Source organism: Typha latifolia, chromosome 1, assembly GCF_019914945.1.
Source record: "Typha latifolia isolate L0001 chromosome 1, TyphaL0001v2, whole genome shotgun sequence".
Lineage (NCBI taxonomy): Eukaryota > Viridiplantae > Streptophyta > Magnoliopsida > Poales > Typhaceae > Typha > Typha latifolia.
In genome coordinates this window covers 22,550,136-22,564,553 of record NC_133086.1, presented here as the reverse complement: position 1 = coordinate 22,564,553, position 14,418 = coordinate 22,550,136, and the positions used below count along the sequence as shown (strand labels likewise).

Sequence of the window (14,418 nt, the reverse complement as noted above, 5' to 3'; positions counted from 1 at the left end):
TATGGTTTTGCCTAACTGAATCGATCTAGTAGAATCTTTAGCCTACCCTCCTCCACATATGAATATATGGTAGATAGAAATTTTATGAAACCCACCTCCACTCCCAAGTTGAATGCAAGCATACCATAACCTATATATCAGAATTAAAGTACTATTTTTTTTTTTTTGCAAAATAGAAAAAAAAAAGAGAAGAAGCTAGATGATCTTTGCAGTACATATTAGGGGCACCTGGTGTTCTAGATCTCGTTAGTTTGATTGGATTGAGGAGGTAGCACCTTTTGTCTCTGATCAGTGTCCAATGGACAGCGCAGCAGCTAGATTCTCTTCTTTTATTTACACAGACATGGACCCTGTTTGTTGATGCCATGGTGCATGCTTCTTCTTCTTTTTGCATGAGTTACATTGGCATCCACGGATCAACACCAACGATCTTCCACTACTTTGAGATCTCGGTTCATACTTTACCACGTCTATATATTTTGGGTGTACGTGCTTTTGATCCGTCTGCTATCTACCTAGCTCTCTTCAATTATTCCACATGGCATAACACTGCATGTATGATTGAACAGACATGGAACAGAGAGGATCCATGCATGATGGGCCATATGGGGGACGTGTGGATGGTTGGTGGAGCTATCTCTTTCCTTCTCAAATTAACAACAATATAACAAAGTCTATGGAGGTCGATGAGCAATGGAGAGGTGCTCATCTAACAGGGGAAGCGACATGTCACATGTATGCCTTTCCTTCCATGATTCCATCTATATTAACTCTCATTGGCTAGCTTTTGGAAAAGTAAATATTAAATTCCATCTGGTGGTTTACAAAATTAACAATTACATGTCAAAATCCTGAAAGAAAATAAGAGTATTATAATCTTTATAACTATATATTATTGACTATGTTTCGAGATTAATAAATACTGAATTTATCTGTCTCCATCGTCAAGTAGTAGACTCCTTATAATCTCTTATATGTATATATATATTCTAAGTCATTGAATTAAAATATAAGAAAAATTGTACATATTTTTACCACAGAAGTTGGTAGTAGAGAATAGAGATGGACAAAGATGTGGCAGAGCAAAGAGGGGTGATGGATTATTAGGTTACCGTCTTGTACTTGTCGCTTTGCCAAATACCAAACGAAGAAGATTCTCTTCTTATATCCAATGCTTAATCCTTTAATTTAGAGGGTAAAAAAAACAGCTAAAAGACATAAACAAGGACAGAAGCACTGGAAAGTCATTACTAACTTCAACTATGATCATGTGGTAGCTAGCCAAAGATTTTTATTAATGATAGGAGTTTTTTTTTTTTCTCACATATTATCTTGTTGTAGAAGATGATCAAAACTACCTAAATAACTTTACTTGTTTACATGATATCATTGTGTTCTAACTTCTAAGAAGAGCCAAAAGTACCTAATGGGCCTAATTGGGCCAGTATTTTTTTTTTTTGGTATCAGGTTTAGAAGAAGCCTTCACCTGCTATAATTATAAGTAAAATTTCAATACTTTGTGCCCAAAAAAGAAAATTATGCAGTTAGTACTATAATGGCCATTATCTTGTATGTCATGCTGGAATCGCAATAGGAATTGAATCACGATGAGAAAATGAACATAATCCAATGGGGAAACTTAAACTTTAAGCTTGTAGTTGGGATATCTATATCAATCTTTTTCCCAATTTTCATTTCTGACAGATGATTGTTACCAATTTGCATCACTTGTTTCCTCTTGGAAACTATAGTGTCTCTTCTCTTAGAGTTTCATGTTTTTAAATAACTTTTCTAATCAAATGAATAGTATATACTTAAAAAGGCCATTAGCTTTAAGCTTGATATAATAGTAGCATAATTTAATTTGAAGTGTTATATATTTGAAATCCCGTAGATCTTAGATGTGCAACAACAAAACGGGATGAGAGATTTAAAATTCGGGTAAAAGCCTAGCAATCCCACAAGGTCCCAGTTCAAGATTCCAATGAAATGAGTGACTAACAACCTGACAACAAAAGCATAATAGCTCTTAATGCTACCTACTTAGAACCTTAATCTTACCTTAACATCCAGTTTCAAGGTTTTATTTATGTTTTTTCTCGAGGATATGGTGAGGTGTCTCTAGGATAATGTTCAATAGGACAAGAACACCTCACCCTGTTATGATTGTATGCAAAATTAGAGATACCTGAGTCCCTTGATAAATTTGACAAACTATGTTAGGTAAATCAAAAATTGCCAACAAAAGCTTTGGATGTGGTATGGGTTTGGAGAATTGGTATTCTCACTAAGAATTTTGATGGTATAAACTATTAGGATTAACCAATCCACCTGCATGCTTGATGTTGATCTCTTGATATCAGCACATAGTTTAGTATTATCCCAATACAATAAATCATAAACAATTATGAGATGTGAGAGGAAACAGTGGAATATCACAAGAAGATACAATATAGTCTGCTATCACATCCCTTTCTCAGTCTCCTCCATTTCTACTTTTCATTTCCCTAAATTCCATTCCTCCACCACCATCCTCTTCCTCTCCATCATTCTTTTACTTCCCTTCATCTCCTCTGTTCCTTAGAACAGAGGAAGACCCAAGAGGAGCAATACATAGGTAAGTGTAATTCTTGGTTAGATTTTCATACTTGGAGAAGTGATTGTGATGACCAGTAGAGTTCTTGGAGTTGGAAAACAGATAATGGTGATGGCCATCATCGTCTCTATTGTGCTACTGTTTGTTGGTATTGGGTTGTTGGTATTGATCCATGTCTGGATAGTTGGGAGGGCATTCAGGAGAGGATTTGATTCCATGGTGATCGCCGAGAGGCGAAATGGAGAAGCAGGCAAAGGTTTGTCTCCCATTGATCTGGAGAAGCTCCCGTGCTATGCTTTCAAGGCAGGAGAGAAGGGGAGTGGTGCAATGGACTGTGCTGTTTGCTTAGAGAGCTTTCAATTGGGTGATAGGTGCAGGTTGCTGCCTGTTTGTAGGCATAGCTTTCATGCAGTGTGTGTGGATTCTTGGCTGTTGAAGAGCCCTAGTTGCCCAATCTGCCGGAGCAGTGCCGACGGCAACCGGAAGGATGACCCGGTCCCGGAGGGCCAGCAAAGCCAAGCGGTTGCAGTTATTTCTGATCCATCTACAATTCATGTTACTCCCTCAGGATAGATAGTTCCTTGATTCATTTCACTTCACAGAAATAGGTGTTGCCTTAGATGGGAATTGATGGTGTAATTAGATAGGAAGATAGATTGAGATTGTTGATATTTTGGAAGCAGTGGAGTAGAAGAAAACTTGAGACAAAGTGATAAGAGGAATATATGGAAATGATATTTCAACCTCCTTTACTTATAAAATCTATTGGTTGACTCATTTTTGAATTTCTGTATACATCTTCACAGTGTTTGTGATGACCTGTTCCATTAAATTAGATGAATGTTGTCTATGAAGGTGACAAAATAGGCACACTAAACCTAACCTCTCTAGTATCAAAGATTAATCACAAGAAAACTGTGGATCACAATATCAATAGAGACCAAATCTTTTCATAACCTCAGTTTAGACATACTCATCAACCTAACAATTAATAGTAGAGACAAATCTGACATGGTATATACCAAACTTGAAGCAAAAGAATTAATCACCAAATGCAGCATCTTTTCACAAGGTCACAGAGAAATCTCTATAAGCAATTCTATCAGTAGGATCCAGAACTTGACTTGAATAACAAATTTATTCATTGTGGTTAACAAATAACACAAGAATAAGGAGATGCTTAATATTTACAGACTTAGAACAGAGATAATAATGGTAGGCTAAACTAAACAAAATAGAATCTTTATGTACACGTATAGAACTCAATCTCAGCTATCCTAAAATCCGAGCTGAGATCTATCTACACACCACAAAAATTGACCCATGGAAAATAAAATTAATTAATTAATTAATTCTAGACGCCTCACTGAGCGCGAACAAAATGGTCGCGCGCCGCCACAGCCGACGGCGGCGTTGCCAAATGAGGAGAATAATTTTGATCTCGGTAGTGAATAAGGCGATTAAGAAGCAACGTAGCCTTCTTACCGGCTTTCGGAGAACCCTCGGTGACGATCGAATAGAGAGAAGACATAAGCGCTGGTGCGTTCACTAGTAGACTGACAACTTTATCTCCACCATTGTTGCATAGCAGCAGCAAGAGAGAGACGCACAACTCTTTCCCCAGTTGCGAAATGGGGGAATTGAGAACCCCAACAAGCTCGGCAATGGCGGACGACCTCAAGATCGCCGTCGTCCCTTCGTCCCTTGCCGCTATCTTCTCGAGCAGTGCGATAGCGTCACGAACTAGATCGCCCTCGTCTCTTGAGAGAATCCGGACGAGAGCTGGAACGGCCCCGGATGCGACAACTCTCGGATGGTTACCGGGATACCGCAGCAGCTCGTAGAGAGCACCCACCGCGCACCGGTTCACTTGGCAATTGCCGTCTTTTAAGAGCTCCACTAATGTCGGAATCGCCTCCGGGATATCTCCCATCTCTTTCCGGTATTCTTCGACCAAGGAGAGGTAGAAGAAGATGGAAGCTGCGCTCTCCTGAGCCCTGGGTATGAGTCCCACTTTGACGGCGTCCAGTATCAAGCCGAAGCCATTGGCCTCGAAGAGGGCTCGCCGGCCGCTTTGGTGCCTGGAGATGAACACGAGAGCGGTGAAGGCGTTAACCTGCATTCGGAGATCCGATGAGGATAGGAGGGAGAGTAGCCATGGAACTGCGTCGGCTTCGAGCAAGCAAAATCTATTGAAAGGGGTGGATTTTGCGAGCCTTCGGATCTCGTAAGACGATATTTTCTTCTCCTCCATGGTGCCTCTCGAGATCTTGTTGATAAGGGAAGCCACGGTCAGTCTAATTCCTCCTGCTTGCGCCGCGCTTAGAGGGGAAACGATGTCGTTAAGGCTTCGCCTGGACTTGACGCTCGGTTTCGACACCGGGATGTTGGTGAACTGCTTCACGAGATTTCGAACGGCGGAATTGGGGATGAGCTCGGTGGTGGTGAGTTTCTCGCCGGTGACTGGGCATGTGATGGTCCCGCCGCCTTTGAGGATCCATTTCTCGATCGATCCCCGGTCGTAGGTCTGCCCGGTGGATATCGTCACCGGGTCGGTCATGACCTCGAGAGAGATCGGGCAACGGAGGCATTCTAGGTCGAGGCGGCCGCCGACGCTCGTCGGGGACGAGCATTTCCTCTGCTCCTCCCGGTATTCTCCGTCGAAGACGGTGTCGAAAAGAACCGCCCGGCAGTACGCCATGAACGCGATCAAGCCGCCAAGAAGAGCAACCTCGTCGTTCTCGCATTCCGTGAGCTCCTTCTCTAAAAAGGAGCTCTCTTTGTTGCAGTCGCACCAGGTTCTTATATCCAAATGATCAAGAATTCGCCTCAAATGGCCTTCGTCGGGAGCGACGCCATTCTTGAACTGGAAAAGAATCGATTTCACGCTCCTCGCCGCCCAATCGTCCTTACAATCGATTCCAATCTCGACATTCCAAGCTTGCCTCTTGAGCAGCTGAACCACCTCCTTGATCTCAACACCCGCGTCGATCTCGTCCAACGGGAGAACGTCGAGGGCAGTGGCGATGGAGCGGACGAGCACCCGGAGATCCGATAGCACCCAATCGGATCGCATCAAGATCCAAATCCGCGCGTCCCTCCGCGAGCAATCCTGAACGACTTGGTTCATCTTCTGGAGCGTAACGTGGAGCTCGAATAAGCTCACCACCGAAGACTCCGAGAGCGGGCATTGGCGATCTCGGATGTCTTCGAAGAATTGGAGGAGAACGCCGACTTCGCGAATGGCTTCGCGGATGCAGCGCCGGTGTATCGGGAAGGATTCGGATCGCCGTGAGAAGATCTCCCGCGCGAGGATAATTAGAGAGTCGACGAGAATAAGCGGTGAGATATCATCGCATGGGCGGATAGCCCTAAGGTTTAGAATCCGGCGTTTGGATAAATGACTCATCGAGAGAGAGAGAGAGAGAGAGAGAAACAGAGAGCTTTCGGATCTAAATTGTGCCGATTTGTTCCAGATCCTGGTTTAAAGTTTCGTATTTATAGAAGGTGAGACGGAGCTGCAGGCGCGACATGTGTCCACGCGCTATTCCGCGACGCGTGGATGGAGCGACACGTGGAGGGAGATGTGAGGGGAAGGAAGCAGCATGGCGGGGGATCGAGGATATGAATTGGAACGAGTACGGTACTGCTCCCAGATCCGTCGGGAGAGGGGTAGCACGAAACCGTCCTGGACGCGTGGCAAACCTTGAGTCGACGGAATCGTATGATGCCTCGTGAATCCCTCGGCCGACATCGAGCGGCAATCTCCTCAGATCTCAACAGCAAACACCACCTCACATCAACTCATTAGACGACAGCGTATCCCGTGCGCATAAGTTCCAATACGCCACGTCGACACGACGTGGAAACCTGATAGGTCCTACACGGAGAAATAATTTTATCTGACCTCGCGTTTGGAAGCAACATCATGAATGGTGACGTGGCAGTGAGTAAACTTGTTGTTAGTGTACAAGATGCGACATGTGTACACGCGAGGCTCACGTCACGCGTCGGCCAAACAGGTGATAGATACTTTGTTTTGTCGACGTGATTGCGTGTAGTTGCAATGCATGTCGATAAACTACGTTTTCTCTTGTCGTCGCAACTAAACCACACGTCTTTTGGTCAAGTCGATGTTATTTGATTACCTCGCAGGATCACGATGGCTTATGTCGTGTCTTTAATTAGGCTTATATGGTGGGAACTAGTACAAGAAAAGGAAGAAGATACACGATATAATTAGTTATACTACACCATGTAGTTGGATTTAATGTGGATTTATATCCGTATCATCTGTCATTTATGAGGAGTATTAATAAAAGTATACATATATTTCACAAAAAGATGGTATGTATTAGTTAGTTACATCATCTTATACAACGATAAGATTAACAAGAATATTATAAAAGACTTTAAATATTTTCTACTCAGTTTAAAAAGAGGGACAAAAGAACATATCTATATATATATATATATCATCCGACAGCGTGCCATGTGATAGTCCAGTATAGATTCTCCTGCTTCATTTTTTTTTTTAAGCTGTTGATTTATGTGCAAGAAGACAAGCAACTTCATTTTTGCTGGAACGTGCAGTCTCAGACATAAAGAAGAAGTACATCAGAATTAAGTTTAGATATGATCTACAAACGGACTAACGAGCATAACGTCACAATTTTACTGCAAGCAGTTACTATTATTTCACATATTATGACTACAATGCAGTTTATTATGGCTGTCATCAAGCATCAAGTTGTTACACGACATTCAGAAGTAAACTATGCGGAGCAAAGTTGTTTAGCTGACGGTGGTGATTACAACCATGCTGGGTTCTTTAAGGGCGTCACAACTGCTTTGACTTGCAAGTAGTTCTTGAGGCTATCAATGCCCTTCTCTCTTCCTTGCCCACTCATCTTGTAACCACCAAATGGGATTGCAGCATCAAACACATCAAAGCAGTTGATCCATATTGTTCCAGCTCGCAGTGCGCGGGTCAATGTGTTCGCTGTATCCAGGTTGTTGGTGAAAACTCCCGCAGCTAGCCCGTAGCGAGTGGCGTTTGCCCTTTGAATGACCTCATTAAGATCCCTATCATCATCATCATCATCATCGTCGTCAACAACAACAAAAGTTGAAATGTCATCACTTTCTTAAGATTCAAAAAGAACAAAGGGGAAGAGGTGAATATATCATCATCGTCGACTTTTAAACTGCTTAAATCAAGCTAAGATAAATATTTCGCTTTTCACTTTATAATAATCACTCTTGTGAAGCAAAGCGAGTTTCAGGAAAAGTACTCCACACTGACTAAAAGAAACTGTGCTTAAGGGAATATACTCACTTGAATTTAAAGATCGACTGAACAGGACCAAAGATCTCATCTTGAGCTATCGGCATTGCATCCTAAAGAAATGAAGATTCAATATGAAGGAAAGGACTGAAAGTTACTTCATTGAGATATTACTGGCATTAGAAAGCTATACCTTCACATCTGAGAAGATGGTAGGCTGAATGTAGTAACCTTTGCTGCCTATCCTATCACCCCCTGTCACGAGGTTAGCCCCACTATCAACGCCAAGTTTTATGTAGTGTAAGATCTTGTTGAACTGCTCTTCATCAATCTACAATGTTTCAAACACCATTTGTTAGCGCTCTTACTGACAAACTTCTGCGTAAGCACTGATTATTTCATGAAAGCAGTAAGCATGTCGACAAAAGGTAAGGACAAGCAAAGGTAGTTGCACAATCTGACATCACCACTGCTAACCGAATAGGCTCAGGAAGTTGTTCCTAAATTATTCACTTTTCAGTGAATGAATTCATTTGCATGTTGTCATTACTTGATCTATTATCTGCAGCATTTCTGCCAGAAGGATAGGTAGATAAGGACTCTTCACCATTAGATTCATAAATATTTTCTTCCTTTCTTTTTCTCGTTCTTGGTTAAAAAGCATATGCACCTTCTTTCTCAATACGAATTGCAGACTGCAGAGTTCAGATGAATATTAAGGTAGACTGTCTGTGCATTTACTGAAATTATAGTTCATTCACAGTATACGATACAGCAAAGTGTTATTTCTTACTAGTTCTCTTGCAAACTGGAAAAGGTCATTATTATCAGTTTATGAAGATTTTGAAGTACTGATTAGTTTGACAGGAATAAGAGGAATCCTCTTCCATATGCCATTATCAATTGTACAACTTGAAAATCCATTGACTAATTTTAGATAGAAGCATAAGAAAATCCCAGATGTTCATCAACAGAGTAGGAGAAACCCAAGAACCATGAATGTACCTGAGGACCTTGTTCAACTCCTCTCTTAAAAGGGTCACCAACGACACGCTTCAAAGCACGTGCTTTTGCTTTCTCTACGAACTCATCATAAACACGCTCGTGGACAAAAGTACGAGATCCAGCACAGCAGCATTGTCCCTATATTTTAGATTACCAGTCAGTAAAAGATATCATCGGTAAAGATTGATGCATTCCTTCTAGGCACTAATAGTGAAACATACCTGATTAAAAAACAATGCAAAATGAGACAGTTCGACAGCCTGGTCAACATCAGCATCATCCATTATGATCATAGGAGATTTGCCTCCAAGCTCTAAAGTTACCGTCTTAAGGTTGCTTCTTGCAGCCAATTCAAGAACAATCTTTCCAGTATCAGTTGATCCAGTAAAAGCAATCTGAATAAAGATGGGTCAGGAGAAATAGGCATTAGAAAGAAATAAACATGACCACGTATTATTCAATATCAATAGTCCTCCTTTGTACTTGGCACAGCATGACATTTAACATTCATAGATAATCAATGCAATATCAAGGGTGTTCCCAGATCCTCCTCCCTATATCGACCCATCAGATAACAAGAATAGTTAGCTATGTGTCTTTTATAGGTCATCATGAATATTTCTAGCCAAAGTTTGTCATAAGATTGTCTTCGTGTGTCATCCGTAAAGGCGTAAACATTTATGACTTCTAAATAATCTGTAAATGTGCGTATACAAATAGTAGTAGGAAATCTTTCCTCATGACTAGTGACTCTCATCTCTAGCTTACAATTATTCTACAGCTTGCATAACCCAAAGCCTGCAAGAATGCTATAAAATTTCATAGAATCACACATCATACTATTCAGAAATTCCCCACTTCCTGTTTCTACATCATAGAAGGCATATGCCCATATCAGGTACTATTCCCAAACAACCCAAACTGCAAGCCAGCACAGAGTGTTGTTCCGCACAGAAATGATTAAGGTGACATAACAATGGAAGCATTAAAATAGTATAGCCTGAAACAGAGGATGCATGAAGCATTAAAATAGTATAGCCTGAAACAGAGGATGCAATTTGTTTATACCTTGTCCACATCCATGTGACTAGCAAGGGCAGCCCCAGCTGTTGGACCAAAGCCTGAGATGACATTTAAAACGCCCTCAGGAAGCCCAGCCTGAAAACAGTACATGTGAAATTTAAGCAACATAGACAACTACTACTATAAGATCAGACATAAGCTTGTAAAGAGTGTGCAATCAGTCAGAACATAGCATGGATCAACATGCAAGTAGTAAGATTTGACTAGAACAATCAGAAAGAAACTAACATATCATGCTTTTATGTGCTTCAGAATTCAACCTAGCATTTTCCTTTACAACAATAGCAGTAGAAATGACCTTCAATCTTTTAGAACAGAAGTAACTGATTCTAATTTACATATTATGCACTCAATGCCATATTTCCTTTCATTGGACATGTGGATCAACCTTGTATTGACTGTATCTAGAAAACATACTATAAGATTCTGCCATACATTCCCTCCAAATTTAACTTAATTTTTGTGTGAACTTTAACTTAAAGCTCCATCAAAAACTCTTATTATTTACTGAGAAAGAGCATTGCAGGTAATCTTGAAATATATAGACAGAAATTTATAGATGACTCAATCCTAAGAGACTCAAACATGCACTTCCTCAAACATAAAAATCGTCAGTAGCTGTTCAGAACCAGGAAAGATTGTTCTCTTGATATATTATGAACATTACCGAAGAAGAAGTAACACACAAGCATGATTCACTTCACCAAAAAAGTGAAAACGAAAGAAACTGCTGCACAATTGAAGAGAAAAAACAACTCCATCTACCTCATGCAATAGCTTTGAAACATAAAGAGCAGATAAAGGAGTTTGCTCAGCAGTCTTCAATACGATGGCATTGCCACAAGCTAGCGCTGGCCCAACTTTCCAAGCATACATAAGAAGTGGAAAGTTCCACGGAATAATCTGGCCTGCAACACCAATTGGCTCATGCAAGACTTGCACATGATGAGGACCATCAGCAGGCACAATGAGTCCGTGTATCTTATCTGCCCAACCTGGCGATGTTGAACAGAAGGTAAATGTATGTCATATAGTAAATTGAAAAGAAGAGATAGGCTGAAGTCAGTGTCAGCTTTCTGCCTTACCAGCATAATAGCGCATCAAGCGCGCTAACATTGGAACTTCAATCCGGGCAGCCTGTTCATAAGGCTTCCCATTATCCCATGTCTCAAGAGCTGCAATCTCATCATTATGTTTTTCAATCAAATCCGCAAATCGATAAAGTATGCATGATCTTTCCTGAAACAAAGAGTTTCAAGAGAATATGACTTTCCTATTTTCACTTGCGAGAGATGACAACTAGCTCATACGATTTTATAGAGACCACAAGGATTAGGCCTTATAGTAAGAAACAAACCAATATAAGAACAGATAAAATAAAAAATAATTCTTAGAAAAATTACATAAGCTGTCATCCTAGGCCACGGTCCCTCATCAAATGCCTTTCGAGCAGCAATGACAGCACGGTTGATATCTTCAGTATCCCCTTCAGCAACATGAGCTATCACCTCACCAGTGCGAGGATCTAAGGTTGGGAATGTCCTACCTGGTTCAAACAGCACATCAGTATCCTAGTCTTACGACATTATGTGTAAGAATAAAATTGCGAAACTTTACTAAACCAACTTAGAGACAATTTCAGTTAACGATAATTTAAAAAATGTACCTGATGCTGAGTCAACAAATTGCCCGTTGATAAGAAGTTGCGTGTAGTTCACTTGAACTGGTGGTGTGATTGGTTCTTCAACTGCTGCAGCAGTGCTAAACCTTTGCAAAATCCCAGACGACAAACCAGATGCTCTACCTGGAGATGAATTTTAAAGAGTACAAAACTAGATAAAGTGTATGAAGAATTACTACATATTCCTACATTCCCAAGCCGATAAGAATTTTATTGGAAATGCGAATCAAGAGTATGCAAGGTAACCGATACAGAGCTCCTTTAAACATTTTTCTTCTTTTAATAATTAACTACCATTGTTGAATATCAAAACGACCAAAACTTGTCTTTCTCCTCAGCAATTTAATTCGCTTCACAATTGACCAAGAACCCGATGTTCTATACATCATTTGGAAGAATAAACCAAACTCCAATGATCTTTAAGAGTCAGATCAGATGCAGGGCGTAATCCTCATCGACCAAAAATAAATCTCACAATGTGTACAGAGTCTAGGATTTTTCAACACCTTCTGGTCACCAACGTATGGTCAAAGCAAAGAACACATCACCTACGATTACTTCGATTTTTCCAGGATCAGACCAGGGGAATCAAATGTAAAAGCAGCCAAAAAAAGATCCCATCTTTTTTTTTTCTTTCTTCTTTTTCGAAGAAATCCAATCCATCAACAAGAAACTCACATCAAAATAATACTCAAAAAGAAAATATTAAACAACCATGGACGTGAAATTAAAAACCCAGAAACGAATCCAAAACAAATCCAGAAAGCAGCTTCCTAAACGTATCAATTCTCAGAAAAAAAAGGCAAGCAACCTCTCCAAGGCAAGACCTTTTCTCATCGATGACAAAGACCCAACAAAAAAAACCTCCTTTTATGGACAAAAATTGAAGGAAAAAAAAAAGAAAAAAAAAAACTTGAAGAAGAGTAAAGAGATGAAATCAAAACAGAGCAGGGAATCAAGTGTTCAACGACCTCCTCGCAAGAGAGAAGGGTTGGAAGCGCGAGGAGAGGCGTAGAGGCAACGAGAGAAAAGAGAGGAAGCCACCCTTCGAGCCGCCGCCATAGCCTTTAATGCCCCAAATCTCCAACTCACTCTTCTCTCTCTCTCTCTCTTCGATCCTACGATTTCCGAAATTCTCTGCAGATTGCAGCTCTACTGTTATGGCGAGCAGATTGAATCGTCTTTACTGCGGAGGAGCCCAAAGATCAAATGGTGAGAGAGGGGCAAAGTCAAAAATAAACAGCAACTACATGTATACATTTATGAATGCGAATTTGTCGTGATGGGAAAGGCGTTGATAGCTTTCTTGGATAATGCCATGAAGTTTGGAGCTTTCCAAAAACAAAAGAAAACTAAGAGAAAGTGGAGGATACTACACTATAATTCAGTATAACTACTAAAAATAAAAATTGGCAAATTTATAATTTACCACCGGTAATTTGGCCTAATTTTTAATTACATACTTTAAACTATAAATGATCAAATTATCCCTATTTAGATTATTTAGCTACTTTACATTTAAATATTTATTAATTTGACCTTTTGTTTGACAATAGGGTAAATTAATATCTTCTCCCTATTTATATTATAGATTAACAATTCCAGAGCTAAGTTGCTTTCTTTCTTCAGTTTGATAGCACTCTGTCCAAGATTGGGTGTGCTGTCACATCCTCAAACCAGTGAAACCTCCAGCTTCTATAGGTGGATTAGTTTTGTTTGCACAAAGAGTTAGGACATGAGTATTGTTTATTTACCACAAGTCATGGTAAATTTATTGGGCATCAACAGGTAGGGGTTGGGTTGGTGGTATTCTATGAGTCATGTGAAATGTGCTTAGGATTTCTATATCTTCCACTCAGGCTCTGTTAATAATTTTCAAAATTTATATAGTTCTATATAAAATAAAAATTAATGGTTTTAAAATGTTTATATAAGTCTTCAGTTATGTATATTGGAAATTACTGATAGGGGCACTGATTTTAAAACGCACCTAATTTCCTATATAAAAGTACATTTTAAGTACAAACGGCTCAAATACATCTCTTCCAAAGAATCAGGTCGCAAGGCAATTCCTGCTGCTGTGTCGCAGACGATCTTTGGGACCACTGACGTCACTTGTCCTTATGAATGAAAGCAACAAACTGGAAGCTCCTGCGGGGTAGGCTCCCAACGCGAGCTTACCTCCATTACCTTCGTGTTGGCCCCGAGGATCGATGTGCCATGTGTGGTCTGTTCAGCGAGACGAGTGAGCACCTTCTGTTCTCGTGTAGATACAGCCGGGAGGTATGGGAGATCCTGGGCACCAGAGAACGGCTGGCGACTGCGGAGATCGATCAAGATTGGATCACGAAAGAGTGGAGCTCAAGCGTCGAGGAGGACGATCGGGCCAAAGGGTTGATAGCATGTATGCTGTGGTCACTTTGGAAGAGCAGAAATGGAGTAGTGTTTAGAGAGAGGCGGACGCCGGAGCTAGCAGTGGTTTGGTCAGCGGTAGAAATGGCTGGGGAGTACAGGCGCGTAAACAAAGAAAAGATCCCGAAGGTAAGGAAGAGGAGGAAGCCATGGGAACCGTCCGGAGCGGGCTGGATCAAAGCAAACACCGACGGAGCGCTGAGAGCTGGCGCGTACCAAGGCGGAGCAGCGGCCATATTTCGTAATGCGGAGGGAGAGTTTCTGCAGGCGGGCTGGGAGCCATGCCCGGGCACCTCGGCGCTCCAAACTGAACTCTGGGCTATTAGACTGGCGCTGAAGATGGCGAGAAGAGGC

General features: G+C 41.0%; 3 protein-coding genes across 4 annotated transcripts; 1 reads left to right on the top strand and 2 right to left on the bottom strand.

Annotated features, from left to right (window-relative positions):
• Window positions 1–2,665: 2,665 nt before the first annotated feature.
• Window positions 2,666–3,169, top strand: LOC140798175 (E3 ubiquitin-protein ligase ATL23-like). The gene has a single exon (XM_073151975.1). The coding sequence runs from the start codon at window positions 2,666–2,668 to the stop codon at window positions 3,167–3,169; it is 504 nt and encodes a 167-aa protein (XP_073008076.1).
• A 546-nt stretch (window positions 3,170–3,715) lies between these two features.
• Window positions 3,716–6,065, bottom strand: LOC140793520 (U-box domain-containing protein 18-like). The gene has a single exon (XM_073145039.1). It carries the CDS (start codon window positions 6,003–6,005, stop codon window positions 3,960–3,962), a length of 2,046 nt encoding a protein of 681 aa, XP_073001140.1. The 5' UTR covers window positions 6,006–6,065; the 3' UTR covers window positions 3,716–3,959.
• A 1,183-nt stretch (window positions 6,066–7,248) lies between these two features.
• LOC140793527 (aldehyde dehydrogenase family 2 member B7, mitochondrial) lies at window positions 7,249–13,011 on the bottom strand. Of its 2 annotated transcripts, XM_073145059.1 has the most exons (12): window positions 12,911–13,011; window positions 12,624–12,838; window positions 11,638–11,775; window positions 11,375–11,517; window positions 11,057–11,210; window positions 10,737–10,966; window positions 9,957–10,046; window positions 9,110–9,283; window positions 8,889–9,026; window positions 8,077–8,214; window positions 7,935–7,996; window positions 7,249–7,681 (listed from the first exon to the last, which is right to left on the bottom strand). In XM_073145059.1, exons 2-12 carry the CDS (start codon window positions 12,712–12,714, stop codon window positions 7,408–7,410), a joined length of 1,632 nt encoding a protein of 543 aa, XP_073001160.1. In that variant the 5' UTR covers window positions 12,715–12,838; window positions 12,911–13,011; the 3' UTR covers window positions 7,249–7,407. The 2 variants fall into 2 exon arrangements, with proteins under 2 accessions (XP_073001160.1, XP_073001151.1); XM_073145050.1 differs by lacking the exon at window positions 12,911–13,011 and having other exon boundaries at window positions 12,624–12,883.
• Between the last annotated feature and the right edge of the window lie 1,407 nt (window positions 13,012–14,418).